This window comes from Cryptotermes secundus, unplaced genomic scaffold (genome assembly GCF_002891405.2).
Source record: "Cryptotermes secundus unplaced genomic scaffold, Csec_1.0 scaffold197, whole genome shotgun sequence".
NCBI lineage: Eukaryota > Metazoa > Arthropoda > Insecta > Blattodea > Kalotermitidae > Cryptotermes > Cryptotermes secundus.
In genome coordinates this window covers 1,403,988-1,419,531 of record NW_019744107.1, presented here as the reverse complement: position 1 = coordinate 1,419,531, position 15,544 = coordinate 1,403,988, and the positions used below count along the sequence as shown (strand labels likewise).

The following is a 15,544-nucleotide window of genomic DNA, read 5'->3' as shown; positions in this document are numbered from 1 at the left end:
ATTCCCTTATGCTAGTATGCCAAAATTTCCATGGTGTTACGAAAAGGCCGTGTTAGGTGGGTCACTTTACGCCACGGTATGGTACGTCCTCAGGCTGCGGATGAACGAGATGCCCTCCAGATATGGAAGGTAGCTGTGAGTTGTGGAGTGCAGACAAGCGGTGTTCCTCCAGCTTGGGTGTTGGGCGTGTGGCTAAGAATTCGTCACTTTAAAAATAAGCTTGTTACGAAAGATCACAAGAAGCATCGGACCTGGACGAATTCTTTGGATAAACGACCCAAGCGAAAGAAAATGGATATGAGATTTGGTACTTGGAAAGTTAGAAGTATGTATAGGGCAGGTTCGCTCAGGGCAGTGGCGGAAGAAATCTCAAAATATAAGTTAGACTTAGCGGGAGTACAGGAGGTCAAATGGGAGGGAGATGGCACCGAAAAAGCAGGCGAGTGTACATTTCTCTATAGGAAGGGAAATGGGAATCATGAATTAGTTACAAGTATTTTTACATAAGAGAATCCTACCAGCAGTTAAGAGGTTTGAGTCTGTTAGTGATAGGCTGTCATACATAACATTAGGAGGTCGCTGCTGTGATATCATTGTTATGAATGTCCACGCCCCAACAGAAGATAAAATTGATGGAGGAGAGCTTTTACGAGAAACTACAACATGTAATCGATAAATTCCCTAAATATCATACGAAAAATTTGTTAGGAAAGTTCACTGTCACAGTAGCTAAGTAGGGAAGATATTTTTAAACCAACGACTGGGAACGAGAGTTTGCATGAAATTAGTAATGATAATGGAGTTGGAGTAGTTAATGTTACCATATCCAAATATCTCGTTGTGAAAAGTACTACAATGTTCCCACATCGTAACATTCATAAATTTACTTGGGACATCTTCTGATGAGAAGACCCACAACCAAATTGACCACACTTTGATAGATACGAGACGGAATTCAAGTCCACTTGATGCCTGATCGTTCAGGACACTAGGTTATGATACTGACCACTATCTGATGGTGGCAAATTCAGGAAAAGACTGGCAGTGAGTAAACGAAAATGCACAGAGTTCATATGTAGGGGTTCAATCTCACAAAATTAAACGAGGTAGAGGACAAAGAACAGTACTGTGTAAAAATCTCAAATATATTCGTAACTTCTGAAAACTTAGACACTGAGGTGTACGTTAATAAAGCTTTGGTAACTATTAAAGAAAATGTCAAAACTTCTGCCAAAGAGATTCTAAGTTATTATGAACTGAAGAAGCATAAGAAATGGTTCGATGAAGGATGCTGAAAATACGTAGACAAAGGAAACAAGCCAAATTGCAGTGGTTTCAGGATCAAAGCGAGTTAAATGGGGATAATCTGAACAATATAAGACGCGAAACCAGCAGACATTTCAGGAATAAAAGAGGTAGTACCTGAAAGATAAAATTGATGAACTTGCAACGAACAGTAAGAACAAGAATAGTAGAGACCTGTATAGAGGAATAAACGACTTCAAGAGGCGTTACAAATCTAGCAGTAACTTAGTGAAGGTTGAGAATGGTGACCTGCTTGCAGATTTCCATAAGATTTTTAATAGGTGGAGGAACTACTTCTCTCAGTTATTGACTGACCATAGAGTCAATGATGTTACGTAAATAGAAATACATACAGCTGAGCCCCTTTGAAATTGAAATTGCTATTGCAATATTGAAAAGTTATTAATCGCCAGGTAGTGATAAAATTCTGGCAGAACTTATTCAACAGGAGGTGAAATATTATGTTCTAAGGACCAAAAGATTATTAATTCTATTTGGATTAAGGAAAAATTGCCTGATCAGCGGAAGGAGTCAATTATTGTACCAGTTCACAAGCAGGGTGATAAAACTGACTGTAGTAATTATCGGGGGATATCACTGCTATCAACTTCATATAAAATTTTGTCCAATATTCTTCTCTCAAGGTTAAGTCCATATATAGATGAAATTATTGGGGATCATCAGTGTGGGTTTCGACATAACAGATCAACTACAGATCAGATCATTTGCATTCGTCAGATATTGGAGAAAAAATGGGAGTACGATGAGACAGTACATCAGCTATTCATAGACTTCAAGAAAGCCTACGATTCAGTTAGGAGGGAAGTATTGTACAATATTCTGATAGAGTGTGGGATACCCATGAAACTAGTTAGGTTGACTAAAAAGTCCGTGTAGCTAAACATTTGTCTGATAAATTTCCTATCCAGAATAATTTAAAACAAGGAGATGCTTTATCCCTACTTCTTTTCAACTTTGCCTTAGAATATACAATTAGGAAGGTCCAGGGAAACCAGGTGGGACTGAAATTAAATGGGACATATCAGCTGTTGGTCTCTGCCGATGATGTGAATCTAATGGGTGATAATGTAGATATCATAAAGAAAAACACATAAACTTTAATTGATGCAAGTAAAGAGGTTGGTCTAGAAGTAAACACAGAGAAAACTAAGTAGGGTAAGGTTGCTATCGATGGGCCGGCTCCTTCGATGGGCCACCTCCATTATTTTGTAGTTATTGACAGTAGGCTCTACATTGTGACTGTTTANTATATGTTGCTGTCTCGTCACCAAAATGCAGGGCGAAATCATGACATAAAGAGAGAAAAAAAAAGATATTTTGAAAATGTGGCACAGTTCAGATATTTGGAAACAACGACAACAGATCGAAACCTGATTCAGGAGGAAATTAAGAGGCGATTGAACTCGGGTAATGCTTGCTACCATTCAGTCCAGAATCTTTTGTCTTCTCGTCTGTTGTCCAAAAACATAAAAATGAGAATATACAAAACTATAATTTTGCCTGTGGTTCTGTATGGGTGTGAAACTAGGTCTCTGACATTAAGGGAGAAACATAGACTGAGGGTTTCTGAGAATAGGGTGTTGAGGAGAATATTTGGACCAAAGAGAGATGAAATCACAGGAGGTTGGAAAAACTGTATAATGAGGACCTTCATAACTTGTACTCTTCTCCAAGTATAATTAGAATGATCAAGTCAAGGAGGATGAGGTGAGTAGGGCATGTAGCACGAATGGGGGAGACGAGGATGCGTATAGGATATTGGTGGGAAAGCCAGGTGGAAAGAGACTACTGGAAAGACCAAGGTGTAGGTGGGTGGACAATGTTAGAATGGATCTTAGAGAGACAGGATGGGATGGTATGGGTTGAATTGATCTGGCTCAGGATAGGGACCAGTGAAGGGCTCTTGTGAACAGGGTAATGATCCTTCGGGTTCCATAAAATGCTGGGAAATTCTTGCGTTGCTGCAGAATTGGCAGCTACTCAAGAAGGGCTCAGCTCCATTGTGAATTACGGAAAGAAAAGTTAAGTAAAAAATGTGCCAAAATAAGGTAAGTGCTTCACAAATTTGCTGGTGGTCTCTTTCCTTTTGACATTCCCAGCAGAATCCTTCATGCATTCGTCTTCTTTATATGCGTGCTACATGCCATGTACATCATATCCTCCTTGACTTGTTTGTTCTAATTATACTTGGAGAAGAGTACGAGTTATGAAGATACTCATTATGCAGTTTTCTCCAATCTTCCATCACTTCATCCCTCTTCGATCCAAATTTACTCCGCAACACCCTGCTGTCACATTACTTCAGACAATATTCTTCCCTTAATGTCACGATCACGTTTCACACCCATACAAAACCATACTCTTTGTTTTATTAAAGGATACTGGCTCCTCGGTGTGAGAGTCAGCTTTGTTTCCCAAGTTTTAATGTGCCGCGTTTGGTGTACTTTTGTCCCTGCCTGGTAACAAGATAGGTTAGCCGAAGTGTAATAGTGACAGCCCAAATTAATCAGAGCTCTCGTTTCACGTTCGTCCTGTTACAAGATTTCAGCGTGGTTACACAACAATAAAAATAAATCCCAGTCAAAGTGGATCCCTCTTGACAGTATAAATTAGCTGAGCTATTCCAAAGCACATCATTTACCCAAGCGGTAACAGTCTTGGATTGTCAGTCGATTCCAAGCATGGAAGTGGGGTTAGTAGACTGACCGTGATTGGTTGTTCGCTCGATGACGTCGCGCCCCCTTTATGCTGGCTCCGCCCCATCCAGGACCCTTAATATACAGTAGGGGAGGGGTAATGTGAATTCCGTTGCTAGCAAACAAGCTGTTGGAAGAGTAAGCTCTAAATCTTTTTTGACTGAAGAGGGTGAGTAGAGGGGTAGTTTTGTGGCAGTGACAGGGCAGTCTCCGGCAGGCAATGGAGGCAGACAGCAGCGAACAGGGTGCGACGGATCTGGTCACGGCCAGGATGTTGTTTAGCGGGCTGCCGGTTAAACCTCCGCCGTCACAACAGCCAGGGCCCCGACACACCATCGACGCGATCCTCGGGCTGAGCAACCGGCCGTCGGAGCCAGGCGCAATCGAATCCAGCGGTGAGTAGCACGGACTCTGCTATCTACCTCTGTTTGCATCTTCACACACACAAACACTCTGGTTTATGGGTCAGCATTTTTTTTTCTTCTGGTCCAACGCCATGATTTGATTTGCACCTACTTCTTTTATTTCATTAAACCAATTAAGGAATGAAATCATCCAAATAACATTTACAAAGTTAGTTCCAGCTTATAGAAAGCAAAGTGCTACAGGTTCTTCAGAACTTCTGTACCTATCTATCAAATTACTCGGCTTCTCGCTCTAAAATAACGTAATCTTGACACTGAGTGTCCATAATTAAGATTGATGTTTAAGGAAATAATAGCATGAATTCTGATATTTATAAGAAATAAGCCTACTGAAGGTAAAATGCAAAGATTTAACATAGAAATAAACTATATACAACTGTTTTGTTAGATAGTTAACAATGCATTCTCTACTGCGTAAGATAGGGATAAGATTGTAATGACAAATTGGAAATGCTCGTGAGTGACGGATGGTAAGAAAAAACGTGGAAGTTGTCATGATCGTAAGGCACTACTGCAGCTGTCTTCTGAAGGAATTAAAAAGAAAAAACATGAAACACCTAGGTCGATTAAGCTGGCTCAAGAACCGAAACCTGGACCTGGCGAACACAAACGTCCTAATCACTGTACCGAGGAAGTTAGGTTATAAACCTGTCTCTTCAAGTGAACTATAGAACCATCATTTCTAGACTGAATTAGGTACACATGTTCGTTAGACATATCCTTGACATTCTTGGACTTGAAATAATGGGCACTCTTTCTGGGATTGATACAGAATAAAGAGGTTCTACTGCACAAGTAATGAAAATAAATCACAGAATACAATGATTAACCTCCTTGAAATAAAACTGACTATTTAAATCAATGTGGGATTCGAGACCAAGACCTCTGCTCCTGTGTACGTTTAACACTTTGAAAGATCTGAGTGTTGAGCGCTGAATCTTTGGTGGAGATGTGAAGATTGTCTCTTTAGTATCGACGGGTTTATCAGTCTTATCGAAATATCGATTTTCACTCTTCAGTTTTTGTTCTGTTCTGGCGAAACTGGTTATTAACCACAAACAAACACCCATTTTAATCAAAATGTAACATTGTTTGTTTTATGGAAGCTGTGTGGTTAAACACGTTTAAGGCCGGTATGGACAAAAGTCAGACAAAAAGCCTACCGAGATTTTGCTCTAGTACAAAGGATACGTTGCAATATCAGAAATAAAAATGCCTACCGTTTACTACCAGTTTCCATGCTGGACTTATTCCAAATATTACTTTGTCAACATATATTATTTCCATAGAATGCAGTCTATACTTCCTGTAGTTCAAAAGCGTTCCTATGCTAGGAATTACCTAAGCTAATATTTAAGCAGTACAGGCATATTTTCATGGTATTGTTGAAAAGCGTCTCCATTTTAGATTTCACTAAAATTCTTTATACGAGCTTAGTGTGCATAAATCCATGGAGTGTATCCTATAATTTATATTTTTAACAAATCGATGTACAGAGACACAGAAAAATGAATTTTTTCTCCTCAAGTAGTACATAAGCTAAATTAAAAATAGAGTGGTCAGTGATTCTGAGCCAGATATTTGGTACATAGCCTAAACATTTATACTATAAATTAATTATGATGAAAATTAAGAACTCGAATTTTTTTTCTTTTGTACTACAGACAGGTTCTTGTGTAGTTCCTGTTAATGATCTTAGACTCGTATATTTAATTTGAAAAATATTTCAAAATTATAGAATGTTATTTCGAGATATGTAAGTTATCTAAAAATGTTTTTGAAATAAACTATTTTAAAACCGTGTAAGATTTGAGGTTTTCGCGGCGGTGACTATAAAGAAAGCAGTCTTCTGGGATGTGGAGACGTGTAGATATTGTGTTAACTGACGTTTCGGAGGAAGGTATCGCCTACAACTTCAGGGTAGAAGAAAAGAGTCTGTTAGCACCTGCTAAGCCGGTTCCTGCTCGCAGTCTTTCTTCATTTTTCTTCTACCATGATAATGGAAGTGATGCGTTCCTCCGAAACGTCGGTTAACGCAACATCTATACGGCATCACATCTCAGAAGACTGATTTCTTTTTTATTTTAAAACCATTCAACAAAATCACTGTCTATTTGAGAATCAGCATCATTCGTATATATCCAGACGTAAGAGTTTATAAAAATTCTAAAAGTGAATACTTTGTCGAATTTGAGTTTCGCACACCTGTGGCAATAAACCGTCCTCTCTTGTTGGATATGACAACGTGTATTGCCCTAGAATTTCAGAGACTTTCCAGAGCAACGTACCGCCTTCACCGAAAATATGCTAAGCGAGCCTTGACAGCCTAGCTTACCGCTTGTTTTTCGTTGTTGCTTGCTTGGCATATCTTCAACTTTGAAGATGGAGGAAGTAAGTTCCTCAGAGACGTCAGTGGAATTCTATAGTAGGATTACACGGTGTCACATCCCAGATGATGGTACTCTTCATCAGTACTTTCATCAGACGCGCACAAATTAATGAAATTCATTTCTGTTTAACAGGCCTGAATATTCAATATGGTTCAAAAAACTTCACGTTTAGACCTATTTTTTTGAGCATTACATTCAGTGGTGTATATCGCATTGTATTTTACTTACATTTATATGAGGAAATTATAGGATGATTTTATTGCTTCGAAATTAATTAATTGTAAACAGTCTCACTCACTTATATTGACTGAGTAAGACTTAGATCAGTTTTAAGAAACTGATAGTTCCGTTGCCTAGTAAGAGCCATTTGTGTATTTAAGAGCACTGTTATAGCTAAGAATAAAAGACAAAAACAGATAGTGGGAGGTTGATTATTAAATAATTAAATCAAAATTATTTATAAGAAATTGGCCGCGGCCTATAATCCTAAACGGAATGAGGATAACCAACAAATATCCTCAGTTAACATACTCCATATCCGGTATCCAGGACCGAGATTTCAACCCGGAACCTATGGAATACATAGGTACTACCTGCACAGGCGCACTCATGTCAATAGCAGCCTTCAGGCCTCTATAAGTTCCGGAAGCAAAAATAAGTGAATAAAAACTATTTTAAAAACAGATGTACCTACCAACGTGAATCTTCTTCCGAAAATGTAAATTTCACCTGGACTAAATATGTTTTATATTGTTACAACAATATACATTAATATAATACCTAACAATAATTTCCCTTAAAGCGAAACAGATATGAAATACGTCATATGGTGTTACTTAACTAGTTGCACAGTGGCTGTGAATACAGCGTGTTCTAATTGTACTTGATAGAAATATTTTTTGCAGTGAAATCAAATTAAAAATTATTTGCTCGACATTTCGAGTAAAGTAAAAGCTAAAGACAGACTTAACTGTCGTAATTTAGGAATTATAGGCGAATATAATTTCCATTCTAAGATAATTCCTGAAGTATGCTTATATGTACATGTTGCTTGGTTCTCTAAACTTTACTCAAGTGATTGAGTTTTTCAGGCCACAGATTTCAACAAAATAAACAGTATACTCCTATAGGAACAAAGAAATATGGGAGTTTGTAGGCCTGTGTGCATGTTCTATTTTATTGGAAATATATTAACTTCAGTGCAAGTGTAAAAGAAATAAGATTCAGCTACTAAGAGCTATAATCTCATATTTACTCATATAGGCCCCAGGTACTGTGTATTGTATTGTATTGTATTGTATTGTATTGTACTGTAATGTAGGATAATATGGTAATGTAATGCAACACAAATCATGTGTCTTAAAATTTATACGATATTAAAATCTAATTTCTTTTGCTTTCTTACCAAAGTAACTTTAGAAATGAGATAAGAAAATACAAGAATACAAAACATGAGTACATAATGCCATATCATGTGACTCAGCATATTTGATTTACGTAGAAGGAAAGCATTTCATCTTTTAATCCTTAGAATCTAATTAATCTGAAGTCTGTAACAAATATGTTAAGAACAACTGCTGTCACAATGGCAGAAGGAAGAAGATTAACTGAAAGGTAATGACCCTACAGTTGTTTGAAATTAGGAAGAAATAAGAATATTGATATTTCTTATTGATCTGTGCAACTGTAGGGATGACCGCTTATCTCGTCTGTTTGTGATACATTTACTTCTGGAAACACTGGATTTCCTTGTGATTGTTCCAGGATTTGAAAATTTAAATGCAGTTTATAAATGTAGTCACTCTATGAAAAAGGTAGTATTCTGAGATGTGGCACCGTGTAGATGTGGTGTTAACCGACTTTTCGGAGGAACGTATCGCCTCCATCTTCCGGGTAGAAGGAAAAATAAAAAATTCGCAAGCGAAGAGACCGTGAGAAAGGGTACAAGCAGAGTTACTTCGAAATAGATTCACCTGGCCCTTAAGTAATTATTCAGCATTTACCTATAAAAAACTATTTCCTGTGTGTGCAGTGCAGTGTCCAGCAAGAATAACTTTATAGTAACCTTGTCTGTAGTAAATTAATCTGGAAACCAATGATGCAACAGAAGAAGGCAGAATGCTTCTGGAATGTATCGGTAGGTATGTCAAACATGGCAGCCAGGGACAGGTCAGGGAGCATAACCACGATCTCAGAAAAATCCAGACCTCAGACGCCGTGGCCTTCAATATGTCATCGTAGAAGACTGCTCTGTTATGTGTTTATCAATATTACTAACAACTCACATGACGATAGTAATTAGTGCTGACATATGCAGGTATCTTGTAGACTAAACCTCCCAGCAAAAGCCAAAAGACCTCATCACATTTCCTGTTCCACAAAAATTCCTGCACACATGTTCTTTCACTGTTAACATCTAGTTCCGTCATTTAGAAACACCGTACCTATTTGCCATAATTGTTCCAATAATTCTTGATCATATTCCTAGAACGGTACATTGTTTATTTTTACGCAGTAAATTTTTTCCTCTCTCCATGGGTCTACAGCCCTTTGAAATATGGTCGCTTTTCAGTTCCTTATTTTATACATATTCGGTAGTACTCTTTGGATGGGGGATCAGTTCGTCGCAAGGTCACTACCTATACACAGAACAGCACAAACATAGAATAAACGCACACAGACATCCATGCTTCTATTGGGATTCGACCCACGATAACAGTGTTCAAATGAGTGAAGACGGTTTATAACTTAGACTGCGCGGCTACTGTGATTGACCTATGGAATATAAAATAGACAAATTCAATTTAATCTGCTTGTCCACTAAACAATATCTGTCACATTAGCAGAGTGCGCCAGGTGTAGGATTTTATCCTGTCTGCTTCTATAATCAGAAATAGTTCTCAGAAAAATTTATGATGCTCACCTTCCTTCAAATTCCTTCATCTAGAAAAGTAATTTATATAGTCTGTCAGATAATAGTTAATAAATTTTGTTTTAAATTTTAAGTTTATTATTCCCGTTAGCAGTTCTGCTTATGGATTACCATTAGGCAAATTTGATAGATGCCACACATGAGAAAGAAGGTTCCCATAATTTTCAAGAGGAATTTTGTAAGATTTTTGTATAAGACTTACTGCATTTTTTTTTAATTTTGAGTCAAATCATCATCATCATCATCATCATCATCATCATCATCATCACTGGCACGACAGCCCTTTGTGAGCCCTGGCCTTCCTCAGGATTGCTCGCCATTCTTCTCCATTCGATGCTACATTCCTCCAGTTCTTTACACCCAAAATTCTTATGTCCTGCCATACACATTCTTCCTATCTTAATTTTGGTCTTCCCACTCTCCTCTTTCCTTATGTTTTGAGTCACATAACTTTCAATAGGTGAGAGTCACGCAATAATTTAAATGGACGGAATAAACTATTCAATGTTCCTACAATTTTTGTACTTAAGAGCTGCAACATGGGTAGTTGAACCTGGTTTTTGGTTTACGGTGACATACAAAAAGTTAGGGAAGATAAAAGTTAATGCTTATACAAGATGGAATTTTAGTCAAACTAGTGACTACATTATCCTGTCTAACAACAGAGAAGTAGGCTTGTAAAGACCCAACGCAACTTAAAAGTAAACTGTTTATTGAAAATACAGTGTTCTATGCGTACGCGGTGTACCGGGAGCCTGCTGCAAATTATGCTGTACTTAGTCAGTAGAATGCAAAAGTATCAAAAGCGAGAAGACCTTGTAATTTGCTAGCCTAGGTCACAGGAAATGGGAGGCGAAATCTGAACTCGGTCTGAATAGATTAGAAAACACATTATCCAAATGCGATATTATTGCTGCTGATTTTGAAACTCATAAACAAATTTAACTATCTAGACACTTAGTTACTATAGGATTCTANTTTATTAGTTATCTTAAAAACCAGGACGATGGATAAAGTCCAAAAACCCAATATATCCGTGTATCTAGACACTGTCTGACGATGACTCCAAAATGAACAATGTATAGAAAAGAAACTGTAGTATTTCGACGTTAGAAGGATGTTAAATAAGTTGGGTAATAATAGAGTATTTATGGAATAATCTTAATTGAATGGGGGAAAACACATAGCAGAAATAATTTTCAAAATAAAAACAAAATAACATGCGAATATTTCAATTGTGTTGTATGTGTGTATGCACATAAGTATGTATATATTGTTGGTGTGTGTGTGTGTGTGTGTGCGTGCGAGCGCCCGCGCGCTCTCGCACTCTTACACAGAGCGTTTAGGAGAGTAACTTGTAATACACAACACACAAATTAGCATTAGATCTCACTCAAATCAAATTACTTGCCAAACCGGAAATTCGAATACACTTTAGGGCCTATATCAGTGTATGTTTCTCATGCAACGATAAAAGATAAAAAACAATGAATATATTTAAAACAATTGAACAAAGGGATAGAATTGGAAATTAGGGCACGCGGTAACATAGTTGGTTGAGACACTGTGTTACAAGCAAGAAAGTGGGGGTTTCATTTCGGGATAACGTCACTGAAATTTTCAATTGACTTCACTATGGCCCTTGGGTTGAGTCAACCTCTAACAGAAATGAGTATCAGGATTCTTGCTGGAGGTAAAGGGCGGCCGAAGCGAGAGGCTGAAAAGCCACCTGTGAGCCGAGTGTCTACAAATATGGGAACCTCAACGTCTCACAGCTATATGGGCCTCCAAGGTCTGTTACAGGGATAACTTTAAGAATATGAAATTACATTTTAAATCAATCAGACGGAGGATACATTCGTCATAGATCTGGAAGAAATACCACTACAACGATCTGGCCACATAAGAAGAAAGAACAGTGATACTGAGAAGGTAATTATGATTATATTTTCAAAGAAAGACCAGTAGGTATACACAGAACAAGATAGTTCAAGTGGTGAAGAAGATGCATTCTCTCAGAATCTAGTATCTGTGTCTAAGTGATATAGTGATGAAAATAAAATAGATGTAACCTTCAGGTACTAGAAAACATTGAGAAAATGGAAAAGAGCTGGAAGTAAATAGAAAAGAAAATTTCGCGAGAAGAGGATCTTCGCGTCCATCGGCGATCATGAACGAAAATCATGACACAGGACGAATAAGAAGAAAATATATTTCTTCTTCATTTTTTTTACGAGTAAGAAGAATCTTAATTGCACAGTAGAAAGAATGAAATAAATAATTCTAATGTTTCAGCCAATATTTAAGCCACTTTGCCTACAATTGTTTCTCCACTTTGTGCGAATTTTAACTTCGATAATAAAAGTCATGCTACGAGGCTACTTTGTCTAACAAACACACACGTAATTCTGGTTTAAATTGTTCGACTTTACATGGGAACCTAATTATATTTTATTAACATTTGAGTTATATTGACTAGACTGGATCATAATTCAGACTAATAAAGTAGCCTGTAATAAAATTTAATCTTCTTAATATTACTTATTTATTAGTCAGGTTTAATGCCCGTTAGAGCCTAATGTACCTCGAATATTCAACAGTGCTCTGTAGTGTTATATTTCAGCATCCTTAATATCGAGTGACATACACTCGACAAATTGGTATATGCAACTGGGGCGCATAGGAATAACAACGATAACAACAGCACGTCGATGTTCATGGGCTTAAAGCAAACCACGCAGAAAACACGGAGACCGGAAGAAGACGTTAACACAAATAAAGACGAAGAGTGATGACCTAAAGCAAATATATTTTAATGAGTGAACGACGAAAATGCAAAGGTATTTGAATATTTTAACATGAGAACTAATCCAATTTAGCATTTTTAACAAGTAAAGACTTGCCTGAAGATGGCCAAATTTGGCCGAAAAAAGTAGTGATTTAATTTTACGGCCGCGGCGGCCCGGGTCTGGCCAAATGGGTTTTGTGGTGGAGAAAGTGGCTCTGGGACAGGTTTTCTCCGAGTACTTCGGTTTCCCCTGCCAATCTTCATTCCACAAATTGCTCCACAATCACCCTCACCTATCATCTGGGGCTGGTACAATAGGCCAGAAGTGGCCGCAGTACAAGGGCTTAGTCCCACCCCAATAGCAATAAAAGAATGTAATTTTAAAGATAAAGTTGTCCCTGTGCTTAAGTAATTAAGCACAAAGCCATCGAGGCGTATGGGGTATCGGATATATAGATCTATATTTATTTACCTCGACAAATTTTGGAAGTGAGTGGTCGACTTCACAATCAGGCCGCTTTACCCCCCCGAGAAAGAGCCCCCGGTACCCACTGGATAGGAGGCTGTCGGGGCCCCGGAGCCGGACTAGAAATTGTGGAGAAGAGAAAATTCTTGACCCTACCAGGACTCGAACTCCGATCCCACGATCCCAGTGTTCGAGCGGGCTAAGGAAGTTCATGCTTTAGAACCCGCGGCTACTATGATGGGCTTTATAATTACCTACTGTGCTTAGAAAGATAATTTTACTGACCTTTCATTTAACCACTCAAGATTTCTAGACTCTGCACCAGACAGCACAGATTAAAATAAAAGTGACACATCTTACAAGACGGTTAAAAAAGGGTAACGTTTTTCCTGTGTTCAACAAATTACCCACTACGCCATGAAGGCCTATGTGGAAGTTGATGTATAGATTCACATTTTCTGAGCTCAGCACTAGCTGGAGGTGAGTGGTAAGCTTCAAGATCCGGTCGCTTTACCACGAGGGAGAACCCCCGGTACCTACTGGATATGAGGTTGGACCATCTGGAGAACAGACAATTCTTGCCGCCACCGGGACTCGAACTCCGACATCTCGGTCCTCTAGCCCATAGCCAGTCGTTATACCGACTGCGCTACCCCAGCTCTTCATCTGCAAGAAGCTAAGTGTAATTGCAGCAACTGCACTTCCAGCGCAGTCACTGACCTAAACACTGCAACGTGTACTGCACACATTGGGTGCTGATCCCTTCTCTACCTTATTGACCTCTGCTTGTACAAGATGAACAGGACACGCCGTGGGAAACTGCACACAAATTACGAAACATAGACTAATTAAGGAACGCCCTTGTAAATTTCATATCACGTTTGTCCCCATATTTTCCATAGTGCCTTCTGATTGACACAGCATAGACCTACACGTGTGTGAACGATCAACTCGGCCAATAATTAAATATTTTAATTACAATTAACAGGAATTTGTATCCACCCTTCTGGACATGTCTGGCGTTGCGGAGCGCTGTAAACTCGTATTGCAGCGATGCTCTGTTTAGTATCGGTAGGTACACAGGATAACTTAACAGAGATGTTCGTGGTTTTCTCAGTCTCTCCAGGAAGTTCCCGGAATAGTACCTCGAGTAGGTCGGATCTTTTTCTTTCAAATCCTTTCAAATTCATCTTTCATCTCTCATTCGCTCAGTGAACGCTGTAGATTACAGATGAATGAATGTAGGCCTACAAGGGGTGGGCCTACTTGGCCCTTGCACCGCGACCACAGTGGCCTATTGTGCCTTTAGATTATAGATACTGACATCGCTGGAAAATAATCCGTACAATTGCGCCGTGTAGAAAAGCTAAGGCTTTGAGGAAGAAACAACTTTCAGATACTGAAGACAACTTCGTTTTTTAATTAGAGTGTGTAGTTTTCCTCTTATTGATCCTTCCAGCCCGTTCAGGTCTCTGGCCTCTTATTCAGTTCTGTTCTCATTTTTCACAGACGGTAGGACTACTTGGACGAGGGATCATCTCGTCATAAGGCCTCTACCTACACACAGGACAACACAAACACAGAATAAACACATACGAGTACACACACCCAGCATCCATTCCTTGTGTGGGATTCGAAATTACGATCCCAGCGTCCGAGCGAGCGAAGACAGTTCATACCTTAGACCGCGCGATCACAGTGACCGTCTGGGTTTCCAGTAAATTTCAGATAAATATATGTCACTTACAGTTAATTTGGTTCCGGTACTGAGCGAGATAACACAAGTGATGTGGCAACTTAAAACATTTTTTTTCCTTGGCACTACAGCCCCAGTGGGCCTAGGCCTACCTCCATTAACTTCTCCGTTCACTTTGGTTTTTCTAGATCTTAGACATTCGGTAGGACTCCTTGGGCGGGTGATCAGCTCGTAGCAAGGCCTCTACCTGTTCAAAAACACGCCAAGCGAGCGAAGAGAGTACATGCCTTAGACCGTTCAGCTACCGTGACCGGCGAACTTAAAACATATTGGTTTAATTAAAAAACAGACTGGAAATGTGAATCAGAATTGTGAAAAAGAATTGTAGTGCAATCTATTTACACTTTTTGTAAGAGTCACGACTGCATACACACTCCGAGAACAGCCTACGGAATATATTTCACGGTATCTGTGGAAGCCCTATAGCAGGTTAGCGGAAGGAAAGTGTAAATAGATGAACCATTGCGTCATAAAAAACATTTCAACAGGACGCGCGAGCGAAGCTTGTGAAACTTCTAATAGAGTGATGCTCTTTTCTCCCTCAGCATAAAGCGTCTCTAACTTCACCCTACGCTTCCTCTTTCACCAACACTTGTACCTCATTCTCTCGCCTCTGCCTTCAATTACATTTTCATGTACGGCATATAAGATATCGTTCAATATACCTCAGAAAGATTTGAATATTATCATTATTGTGGATGATGAATTGGTAAGAATACTATAGCGTATATATATATATATATATATATCATCATCATCATCAGT

At 38.7% G+C, this 15,544-nt stretch overlaps 1 protein-coding gene and 1 long non-coding RNA gene across 2 annotated transcripts in view; one reads left to right on the top strand and one right to left on the bottom strand.

Moving 5' to 3' along the window:
• LOC117283086 overlaps positions 1-15,544 on the bottom strand; it is a 141,909-nt gene that overhangs the window by 65,114 nt on the left and 61,251 nt on the right. The window lies entirely within an intron of this gene.
• The window catches only part of LOC111874393 (retinal homeobox protein Rx1), a 117,491-nt gene continuing 106,209 nt past the window's right edge, over positions 4,263-15,544 (top strand). Inside the window, exon 1 of the mRNA XM_023869861.2 lies at positions 4,263-4,417. Within this exon, the coding sequence (XP_023725629.2) occupies positions 4,294-4,417 (124 nt within the window). The 5' untranslated portion in view covers positions 4,263-4,293. The remainder of the gene's footprint in view (positions 4,418-15,544) is intronic.